The sequence below is a fragment of the Polypterus senegalus genome, chromosome 16 (assembly GCF_016835505.1).
Source record: "Polypterus senegalus isolate Bchr_013 chromosome 16, ASM1683550v1, whole genome shotgun sequence".
Lineage (NCBI taxonomy): Eukaryota > Metazoa > Chordata > Cladistia > Polypteriformes > Polypteridae > Polypterus > Polypterus senegalus.
Window position 1 is genome coordinate 99,373,234 of NC_053169.1, and position 12,276 is coordinate 99,385,509.

General features: G+C 41.8%; 1 protein-coding gene across 3 annotated transcripts in view; it reads left to right on the forward strand.

The window, feature by feature from the left end:
- Positions 1-12,276, forward strand: part of LOC120516513 (1-phosphatidylinositol 4,5-bisphosphate phosphodiesterase beta-1) — a 487,951-nt gene that overhangs the window by 394,404 nt on the left and 81,271 nt on the right. For all 3 annotated transcript variants that reach the window (XM_039738227.1, XM_039738228.1, XM_039738229.1), the window contains 5 exons: positions 2,713-2,867; positions 3,522-3,686; positions 6,083-6,182; positions 6,268-6,372; positions 7,164-7,273. In XM_039738227.1, coding sequence (XP_039594161.1) covers positions 2,713-2,867; positions 3,522-3,686; positions 6,083-6,182; positions 6,268-6,372; positions 7,164-7,273 — 635 coding nt within the window. The remainder of the gene's footprint in view (positions 1-2,712; positions 2,868-3,521; positions 3,687-6,082; positions 6,183-6,267; positions 6,373-7,163; positions 7,274-12,276) is intronic.

Genomic DNA, 12,276 nt, shown 5'->3' on the forward strand with positions numbered 1-12,276 from the left:
CAAATTCCCAAAATTGTTAAAAAAAAGAACGCCTGTTATAAAACGTACAGAAATTCCCTTTTAGTCACCCTCAAATTACTCTCCTGGAGATGCAATACACTTGTCCTCAGCATTTCATTTGTTCCTGTTAAACATTCCCCATAATCCTCTTTTGTTACCTGTGGTTTTTCCTGGATTTCCTCAACGGTACAAAATCTTCTTCTCTTCAGTCTCAGTTTTAATTTCAATAATAAAAAAGAAGTCGCCGGAATGGAGATTTGGAAAATACGGTGGAGGGCAAAGCAACAACCACAATTGTATCTAGTCAAAAAGTCTTCGACTAACAATGCAGTGAATGCAGCTTCATTGTCAGGATTCAAGATCCAGTTTTGAGTGCATCACTTCTATGGACGTTTTCTGCTAATGCGTCCCCTTGGACGTCTCAAAAATTGAATGTAATTTCGCTGATTAATGGGTTGTCCATGGGGAACAGATTCTTTATGAACAAGTTCAAGTTCAAAGTTTATTGTCATGTGCACAGTAAGTAAACATGTTTCCCTTCTTCTTCTTCTTCTTCTTCTTCTTCTTCTTCTTCTTCTTCTTCTTCTTCTTTTCGGCTGCTCCCGTTAGGGTTTGCCACAGCGGATCTTCTTCTTCCATATCTTTTGGTCCTCATCATCTTGTTCTTTCACAGCCATCACCAGCATGTCCTCTCTCACCACCTCCATAAACCTTCTCTTAGGCCTTCCTCTTCTCCTCTTCCCTGGCAGCTCTATCCTTAGCACCCTTCACCCAGTATACCCCTCATCTCTCTTCTGCACATGTCCAAACCAACACAATCTCGCCTCTATGACTTTGTCTCCCAACCATCCAACCTGAGCTGACCCTCTAATGTCCTCATTTCTAATCCTGTCCATCCTCATCACACCCAATGCAAATCTTAGCATCTTTAACTCTGCCACCTCCAGCTCTGTCTCCTGTGCCACCGTCTCCAACCCATATAACACAGCTGGTCTCACTACCATCCTGTAGACCTTCCCTGTCACTCTTGCTGATACCCGTCTGTCACACATCACTCCTGACACTCTTCTCCACCCACTCCACCCTGCCTGCACTCTCTTCTTCACCTCTCTTCCACAATCCCCATTACTCTGTACTGTTGATCCCAAGTATTTAAACTCATCCACCTTCGCCAACTCTCCTCCCTCATCCTCACCATTCTACTGACCTCCCTCTCATTTACACACATGTATTCTCTCCTGCCGGTTCCTACTGACCTTCATTCTTCTCCTCTCCTCTCTAGAACAGATCTCCAACTCTCTAGGGTCTCCTCAACCTGCTCCCTACTATCGCTACAGATCACAATGTCATCAGCAAACATCACAGTCCACGGGGACTCCGGTCTAATCTTGTCATGTTTCCCTGTACAATGAAATTCTTTCTTTGTTGTCCACACCAAATGACATAACCAACGTATAAAGATAAACATAAATAATAAGTAGCAGACAGATAATAAGTAACAGAAGCAGCATAAAGTATAAAAACAGAATAGAAGTATAAAGTGTAACGTGCAGGTAGGTGTGTGATGGACAAGTCCAATACAGTTGTGTGAGGTCGATAGAATAAGGTGGACCACTAGGAGTCTAATGGCCTTGGGAAAGAAAGAGTTCTTTAGCCTGGAAGTCCTGCATTTCATACTTCTGTACCTCCTGCCTGAGGGTAGAAGTGTGAACAGTTCGTGTTGGGATGGGTGGGATCCCTGAGGATTGACACAGTTCTCCTGCAACCTCTGCAACTGTTGATGCTCTGCAGAGAGGGCAGTGGGGTCCTGGTGAACTTCTCAGCAGTCTTCACTACTCTCTGCAGGCGTTTGCGGTCCATAGCAGTAGTGTCGCCGTACCACACGGTGATGCAGCTGGTCAAGATGCTCTCAACAATGCAGCTGTAAAAGTTGCCGAGGATCATATTCGACATTCCAAACTTCCTCAGCCTCCTCGTAAAGTACAGCTGCCATTGAGCCCTCTTGACCAGCTGTGTGGTGTTAAGTGTCCAAGTGAGCTCCGCACTGATGTAGACGCCTAAGTAGTTAATGTCGACAAAACGTCATCAACAATTTCTCTTGAAAATCTCAGAGAAGAAAAATAAAACTGCTCAAGTTGTGTGAACTATTGTAGTATAAACAGCAGAAGAACGCACTCGATCAACTCCGCACAAGTGACTAATCAAGTAGTAGGTGCACAATATCTTGTGGCCTGTTCGAGAACTACACTCTACTCCCATGTAATCAGTCCAGTGACTCGAGATAAGTTCAGCAAGAACACAGGGACACAGTTGGAAACTTGTGAAGGGTTTTTCTTCAGACAGAGAACCGTAGACACATGGAATAAGCGACCAAGTAGCGTGGTGGACAGTAGGAATTCTGGGACCTGCAAGGCTCGACTTGATGTTATTTTGGAAGGATTACGTGGACAGGACTGGTGAACTTTGTTGGGCTGAATGGCCTGTTCTCGTCCAGGTTGTTCAAATGTTATTGACCAATTCCAGGAATTTTTGGGTCGCACCTCATATTATAAATTAACAAACATCTTCTATTGTTTACCTTTGTATAGCCAATATTATGAGTGAGCTTCAGAACGGGCCGGTGAGCTTTGTAGGATATCATCCATGAGAGCTCTTGACAAATCTCATTAGTAGTTTACAGGTCACAAAGTGTAATTTTCAGTTTCTTTTCAGATCTGTCTATGCAGTTGAATTTGGGAATGTTTGAATACAATGGAAGGTGTGGATACAGGCTAAAACCGGAGTTTATGAGGCGTCCCGACAAGCACTTTGACCCCTTCACGGAAAGCACCGTGGATGGAATTGTAGCAAACACCCTTTCAGTCAAGGTACAGTACGTGTTATGAAATTTTTTTTGAACGCTTGTTATAAGTTTCCTTTCTTAATGGTAATTTTCCATTGTAGTTTTTTTTTTTTTTTTTTTAAATAATGAATCATATTTTCACATTTATTTTATTTTTAGAATAATTTTAGTATTTGCACTGTTTCGGCCACTATTTTGCCATTTTCTAGAGTGCTACTATTTTAAGTTGCCATCATCATGACATGACATTACTTTCTATGGAGTGCGTTCGACTCCCAGAAATGACGCAGTTGACATTAACAGCATGACACTAGAAAGATAACATTTTTAATTGAAAAAAAAAATGTGCTCCTGTTTTTATTTATATTTAAGTTTTAAGAATTAAAGATTTTGTCGATTTTTGTAAACCATTTTATTAGACGGGAGCTCAACACTGCAGTCACTTTGAAGCATTCCTTAGTGTTGTTACTGCACTCATAGACTTGTGATTCATGCAGACCAACATCTGGACTCTAAGACACACCGGACCGCTCTCAGCCAAGATTGAAATAGGAAGATTTAGGAGTACACGAATGAGAGAATTTAAGAGCATTTGTCACCTGAAAATGCTGTTCAAATGAATCCACAATCGGAAACACTTTATTTACATGAAACTTTCTGAATCTGTCTCTCTGTCTAGATCATATCGGGACAGTTTTTATCCGACAAAAAAGTGGGAACCTATGTTGAAATCGATATGTTTGGGCTACCTGTAGACACTCGGCGGAAGGCTTTCAAGACTAAGACCTTGCCGGGGAATGCCATCAATCCGGTGTGGGAAGAAGAGCCTATAGTGTTCAAGAAGGTAAGCGAAGTAAATCTTTCCCCGTAAATGTTTGATTTTAGTTAACAATGAAATGAGATACCAAACGATATTGGTAAAATACATGTGCGTGTTGTCTGAAGCCCTCCGTTATTTGACATTAAATAAGCAAGTTTAAAGTACTTCTTTGTTGGGCTCCTTCTGAGTGTTCAGTTCAGAAAAGCAGACTATCGATACAGAAACATCGATCTCACGTAATTGAGTTGATAAATTTATATTATATTATCACATCTGGCATTTGCAACTTAGTATAAAAAGTAATAAAAAAAAACTCAATTAACAAGCAATAAAGCACCAAAAAAATAAAATTCAACTCATAAGTAAAATTAATTTAACCTGTTAGTCAAAAATGTAGAAATGGGCTCTTGACATGGTTTCCTTGCAAAAAAGAACAATGGCGAGCAGCGACTGAAAAAATAATAATAATAAAAGCAACACTTCACATATGAGGAGTTGAGACAACATACAGAATATAGGAGGTGGTACAAAAGGGAAGAAGTGTTGCTTTCCAAGGCTTGTGTGTTAAACCAGTGGTTCTCAACCTGTGGGACGGGCCTCCCTAGGGGGGCACGAAGTAACAAAAAGGGGGGCACGAAGATGTGAAAACAAGAATCAAAAATGTGAAAAAAACATCTGTTGAAACCAAAACAAATGAACTTAAACTACATTCTGATACTAGAACAATAAACATAGAGTTAAATAAATGTTGATAAAAGTAGGTATAATAAAATTTGCATCTACATTTCAAAAAAATGTTATGGAGGGCTCGATTAAAACTGTTATGAAACTCGGGTTGCAAATACTTAAAGGTTGAGAAACTCTGTGTTAAACAGAACAGAAATATCAAAAGAAAGTCGCTAACTGCAAACAGCGACACTAAACAATAGTGGAGAACTCACATACACCGTACCACAGAAAGACTACATTACCCATCAGCCTTTAGTAGAGCTGGGAGTAGCCCATCAATGGAGATTGACAGGTGGCCCCACCTCTTCCACAAGGGAACGTAAAGACATTTAAAGGAACAGTACATCAATATTTTTAAACATAACAAAACCAATAACACGTTGACTAAATGACAAAAGAAACAGAACAATATTAATAGACATAATTTTACTAAATAATCCAAAGACAAAAACTATAAGCCAGCGAGGGAGACCTAGCCAAAACATAACACTTGCAGGGAAGTCTTTTTAAATTTCATGTTGTGTGTGGTGTCTTTCAAATAAATAAATGATTAACGGATAAAATGAATACAAAACAAAATAAGTAGCACAGTTATGCCCCGTATTGAATTGTTTATGCTCGCATATCCTTTACTTACTATTTATTTTTCATGACATTGCACAGTTTTTTTTTATTATTTCTTTCAAATAACCAGAAATATTCCTCTCATAAATATCACCATATCTGTGTGCCTGCCACTTTAGTAGAGTTGGCAGAATGCCCCTTTGACAGAGAGCTCATCTCTTTGCCACAGTAGATCATTAGATGACATTCCCTTTGTGAGCCATCTGCAAAGGCGGGGACGGGGATGGGGACCTGCAGGAGGAGGAAGAAGAAGATGACGGTGACAGATGACAGGACAGAAAAACACTGATATGGTGACCTTCTGTACTACTTCTACCACCAGAAAAACATGTCAACAACATGGATTTTTTTTTCCAACAATAAAAAATATGTAGTTGTGTATAACAGAAAAATAAATACCAAAGTAAACACCAAAACATCAACATACAAATAAATCTAAATACAGTAGGGCAGGCATGTCGAGTGTCCAACCAACCAACCATTATCCAACCCGCTATATCCTTACTACCTGGGTCACGGGGGTCTACTGGAGTTAATTCCAGCCAACACAGGGCACAAGGCAAGAAACAAAGCCCGGGCAGGGCGCCAGCCTACCGCAGGTTGAGTGACCACTGCTGTCCTAATGCAGATTTAGTTCATATTCTTCGTGTGACATGTTTGTGACAGTCACCAGTCACATTCCGTCCCCCTCTTTTTTTTATGAAGGGGGCTATTTGTTGATGTAGAAGGGATACCAACGTATCTGCAGGACAACTCACAGAGATGCAGACTGTGGACCCCTATAATCCTAAATGGGATTTAGCGTGTTTGAGAGTGGTATTATTTGGTAAAGAATTTGGAGACTAAATTAAAAATGGCTACGTTACCATAGAATGGTACTCTTCTAGTAGCTAGGTCTAATAATGGTTCTGGCAGCAGTGGCTCAAGAGGAGAACTGTCCTCACAGTGGAGCCTGCCATGTTGATCAGTCTCCTTACAGATCATCTTATGTCACATACAGAAAGTAACCGTCACCTCATATAATGAATTACAATAACTTCATAATCTCTTTTTTTTCCCCCCCACAGGTTGTTCTGCCATCTCTGTCATCTTTAAGAATAGCAGTATTTGAGGAAGGTGGCAAATTTATAGGTCACCGCATTATCCCCGTCTCTGCTATTCGACCAGGTTGGTGCTCAGCTGTCTTTAGCATTTCGACTGACTTTGTTACGATGACATATTTCACTGTGATGTCTTTGTTTGTGCCTCTTAGGGTACCACTACATCAGCCTTAGAAATGAGAAGAACCAGTCTCTTACGCTGCCAGCTATCTTTGTCTACATTGAAGTCAAAGATTACGTTCCGGACACGTTCGCAGGTAAAAACCTGGCAGAGTCCTTTTCAAGATATCATTGACTAATGGTGCTGTCCGTCTAAGATGGTTAGAAGTCAAAGTAATCAACGGTATTAACTTTCGCAACTCCTAAGTGCTAACTTTTGCAGTGCAGTGGAATATATTTTGTGATGCATGTAGTAATAAAATGCACTGCAGTGTTGTCATTCCAACAGATGGCTCATCACATAAATTTGTAGTAAAAGCAAGCATTTCATTTTGGTGCTTTTAGTAGTATGCAAAGTAGTATGCAAATCTTTCTTTCTTTCTTTCTTTCTTTCTTTCTTTCTTTCAACTTTATAATGAGCTTCTTTCCAAAAATAATTTTTTCCAATTATAGTGCTTTTAGTAGTATGCAAATCTTTCTTTCTTTCTTTCTTTCTTTCTTTCTTTCTTTCTTTCTTTCTTTCTTTCTTTCTTTCTTTCCCACACCTTCTATGTTTGTCGGTGTATCTGTGTGTCCATCCGGTTGCCATTTGGTATGGGATTCCTAAAAGCAGTTCGAGGTTTGAGATAAGCCATTTGTTGGAATGCAACAATTTTATTATTATGTGCATTACAAAACTCCTTCCACTAGATGGTGCACTGCACACTGAGATTTCCACCTGTCTTAGAGGGGTAGCAGTTCTTTGAAAAATTTAGAACAACAAAAGAAGGATCTTGGTGAAGACCGTAAGGAGCTATAAAAAGGCCCTACAGCTTCTGCTTGGTTTTCTGTTTTTGTATTTTTCATTTTGCGATGCATACCTGTGTGTGTGTGTGCTTTGTCTCTGCAGATGTCATTGAGGCCTTGTCAAACCCCATCAGATATGTAAACCTCATGGAGCAGAGGGCCAGGCAGCTGGTTGCATTAACACTGGAGGACGAGGAGGAACTGAAAAAAGAGGTAAGCCGAGATTCATCCCTTAAAAAGACCACCGTGTATTGAATGAAGTGGCCACGGATATTGAAGGACCTGTTTAGAAGTTTTACAGGTCATCAGTTTCCCAGAGTCCAATGGGGATACATTCACCAGCACTGGTGGGGTAGCAGGCGGGACTGCAGAGATTTGGGGGAATTCATTTATCGATCGTCTCGTTAGCCTTCTTTTCTTCTCTTTATATGGTTCTTGATAGAAATAAAAATCACCCCTGTGGGATCCTTTGTTTTTGAAAGGCTTGCCCACACCTTTTCTGTTTTCTCTCAGAGTACTTTAAGCTGCCCATAATTGTCTGACTGATGACAAGATGGTTGCCATTCCGACAGGTCCTCCCATCATTAACTGTTTGAGTTACCATTTGGTTCTCGGTCGGCAAGTGTGGAGGAAGAGACAAGAAAGAGAAGAGGAGACATTGGACGAGGGTAGGAAAGGGGCATTACAGCTCAGAATGATGTGATCTAACATCTGGTGGGCCATCATGTCCAGGTGCTTTAGAACAACATAGAGAGCCCACCTTCTTGGCATCTGCTTCAAAGGCCTTGGCTCCATGACCAGGCGCTCCTGTGGTGAAGCCACAGACATCAACGTCCTCTCAAGAAAACCCCTTCTGTTGTCAGGCCAAGAAAAGAGCCGGTCTTCTGTCTACAGCTTTTGACTGGCAGCTCGTACTCTAAGAGCACAGAGGGCAGACGAGCAGAGCACAGAGCCGTAAGGGTGAGGCCCTCACGTCCTGACAGGCTCGTCTTATCAGAGGCTACCAAACAACTGATCCTCCAGGACACTCCAAGTACCCAGAGACGAGCCCACTGAGGAAGCAAACCAAAGACAGCCTGAGACGTGCCAGGAACTGGCAGAGTTGTGTCAGACCCCAGGGTGACAACTCGCTAGGAGCCAGTAGAGGTGGTTTTCACTGGACCTTTACTCTGCTGGGCATTATGGGGGCTGCAAAGAGGACAACCATAAAAACCACACCAGCTGGTGGGTGGCTTTGGATTAAGAGAACAGATCTGTGGGATTGCTGCTGCTCCGATACAGATTGGGGGACCCTGATCAACCCCGGGTGGTCCACCTGGACAAGGATGGTGTCGAAAGACCCCAAACAGCCCTGTGAGCACTGACAGTGCACTGCAGCACATGTACAGGATGGATCTCGAACTTTTATATGAGTCCTCCAGATGTGGAGCTGTTGTGGGGGGCTCTTTTTTTTTTCCTCCCTCTAGGAAGGATAATTTATTTTTCCTGAAGCTCAATCCACACACATTTCATCCTGTGCAGTCATAACGACCCCACCTAAAAGACATGAGCAGCAAAAGCCTTTAAAGACGCCACCACTGTCCCATCCACTCATGGCAAGTGAGCTGAAGTGGCGTGTCGTGCGTTTGAAAGGGTGGAGGAGCTTTGTCTGCGCCTGGAGTATAATTACCACTAAGGAATAAAGAAGGGTGGAGGTGGGGGTGCAGCACGGAGAATCAAATCAATCAAGGACCACTTGGATCAGGTGCCATGGTAACTGTCCTTGGAGCATTTTTTGGCTATGATGGGAACCAAATGGCTGGCGGCTGCAGGGCTGGGGTCCGTGCCACTTTAATTTACTGTCTGCTGGGAGGCAGAGCGTGCACAGAGCAGGGTGGGCACACACACACATACACACACACACACACACACACACACACACACACACATAAATCAAGCACAGTAAGAGAAGAAGAAACGGCAGCAGAGGAGCCACCTAAGAAAATGCTCCGAAGAGTTGGATACCACAGATACGTGTACACCCTGTGCAGCGGGATGAAGGTATCGCCACTTTTTATGATATGTTTGTATTCCTTCATTTGCTTTTAATGTTTTTGGCCGAGCAGAGCTGAGGAAATGGAAAGTGCAGAGCAGATGACTCAATGATGGCCATCGGGTGCTCTTAAGATAACTAAAAGTGTCACTCAGGTTGTATTGGGAATTGTGTGATGCATTCCTTATAGGGACTCAAACCTTCGATTGGGCAGGCACCAGTGCCCTGGAGGGGACATGCCAGTCAATTGGTGGGGTGCACTCATACACATGCCCACACGGGGGCCAATTGAGAGCTGCCAATCCACCATGCACTGCAAAACTTAGACGATATGTGTGGGGGAAAAACAAAAAGTAAACCAAGAAGATGTGAGGAAAACATGCAGGAAATGAAACCTTAGCATGGGGATGCAGTTGTGCCAACCAACAGTCTTGGTCAAGCTTTACTTTATATTTCACCATCTGAAGGCATTAAACAGGGTTACAAAATTGGGAACACTGGATCAAATCCATGGGTATATGGTTCCAGGACCCTCTGATGGACGTGCAAAGACTGCAGATGCTCAGAATTTATAAAAAAAGCATAAAGACAACTGAGCGTGCAAAGTGAATGGAGGGCTGACACTGCCGGACTGAGGATTAGCCAGGCTTAGGTGTGCCACGCCGCAGCAGCACATGTCGTTTTATGTGCGTATTCAATGGCCAGCGCTGCATGTGCAAATTTCTAATGCTCTTTTTTGAGAAAGGATTTTTGTCTTTATATATATATATATATATATATATATATATATATATATATATATATATATATATATATATATATATATATATAGTCTAACCATGGTGGGCTGAATACAAGGGTTCATACCACGATATTGAAAGTTTGGTGGGTTCGGCCAAGCCGTGTTATTTCTGCGTATTTGATGGACAGCACTAAACGTGCAAATTTCAAATGTTCATTTTTGAGAATATTCTGGATTTTTTTTTTTTTGTTTATGTAATTTTAAACTGTGGTGGGCTGAATACAAGGGTTGATACCACAGTATTGAGGGTTGGGTGGGTTTGGCTATGCCGTGTCTCATAAAAATCAAGATGCAAATGTTGTGTGTTGTGAGTATTTCATTGATAGGGTTGCACGCATGAATTCAAAAGTACTTTTATGGGATTATTGTTTATATATATATATATATATATATATATATATATATATGAGGTTGGATCTTCATGAGTGGTGCAGTGCAGTGTGTACGCCTGATGAGCCCAAATGAGGGTGAAACACGTGTCGCATACTCTTTGCATTATTTGACAGTAAACTACATAACACTCTATGATCTGCTTCTTTTTGATATTTGCCAACTGGCAGACCAACCACATGTGTTACCTGGTAGGTAACCACTCATACAATCAGGTCGGGACTCAGACTACAAATGCAATGAAAATATATATATATATAAATATATAAAGCCGTGGTAGGTGGAACACAAGGGTTGATACCACAGAAAGTGAAGGATGGTTGGGCTTGGCTACTCCATTTCTCGTCAGAATCAGGCTGCAAATGTTGTGTGTTGTGTGTGTTTAATGGGGGTAGAATGGCACGTAGAAATTTCAAATGTTCTTTTTTGAGAATATTCCGGATTTGTTTTTTTTTGGTTTTTTTTAAATAATTTTGGATGTTGGTGCGTAGAATGCAAATTTTGATTCTTTGGGACTGAGGGTTGGCTAGGCGTGGGTGCGCCATACTTCAGGTGACTATAACTCTTTTTACTTTGCACGTAATCTTGGTAATGCGTATGTAATCATGAAAAAATTGCTGAAATTTCAAGTGTTATTTTTTTTTCTTTTTTGAGAATATTCTGGATTTTTAATTTTTTTTTAAATAATTTTGAGCCATGGTGGATGGAACACAAGGGTTGATACCACAGGACTGAGAGATGGCTGGGCGTGGGTACGCCATACCTCAGCAACACCAGCCAGCATGTGTTGTTTCTTGTGCATATTTACTGAGCAGCGCTGCATGTGAGAATTTCAGATGTTCTTTTATGAGAATATTCTTTTTTTTTCTCTCTGTTTTTTATAATTTTGAACAGCAATGAGCTGAACACAAAGGTTGATACCACGGCACTTGAAGGTTGGGTGGGTTTGGCTACACCGTGTCACAGCAGCGTCACCCAGCACATGTAGTTTCATGTGTGTATTTCATGGACTGCACTGCATGTGAAAATGTCAAATGTTCTTTTTTTTTTTCCGAGAATATTCTGGATTTTATTTTTATTAATAATGTTGAACTGTGGTGGGCTGAATACAAGGGTTGATACCACGGTATTGAGGGTTGGGTGGGTTCGGCTACGCCGTGTTTCATCAGAATCAGGCTGCGAATGTTGTGTGTTGTGCGCATTTCATGGACCACGCTGCACTCCGAAATTTCAAATGTTCCGGATTTTTTTTTTTAGAAAAAAATAATGAACGTTGGTGCGTGGAGCACAAAGATTGATTCGGAGGGACTGAGGGTTGGCTAGGCGTGGGTGCACCATACTTCAGGTGACTATAAGTCTTTTTTACTTTGCACGTAATCTCGGCAATACGTATGTAATCATGAAAAAAATCCCACCACCATTTTCAACCTCCCTAAGTGCGAAAGTATCATTTTAATATAAAGTTTGACTCTAAATAGAGATAAATGATTGCGTCTCGATATTATCAATTAGTTATGATGAGAAACAAAGAGATATGAGATTGGAGGAGTATTGCGCAACTGGAAGTTCTTCTGTTGGCCTTTTCCTCCATCTCAGTATACGAGCGCATCGAGGGGCACACACTCCCGATTTTGTACGTTCAGTCTGAACTTTCGCTTTGGTGGATGCGGCAGTATCTTGCCAGCTCATCATGGCCGGTGGTAACCCGAGGTTGCGGATCCTCTTGTTTTTTTGTGATACAGCAGCGTGTATGACTTTGAGTGTAAGTTTGCACAGGTAGCTACCGGTGTTTGTCGCTCCAGCATTCTGAGTCCCGCCGTCGACATGTGTGTGTCATTGGCTTGTGGAATGTACTGTACGGTCGGTGGCGATCATGGATGCAGCTCCTCATCTTGGCCTGACGGCGTGCATCACTGTGTGTTGCGATGAAAGTTCATATGTTGAACCTGAGCCTCTTTTCCGTTTTTGTGTCTGACCTGTGGCTTCTTCACT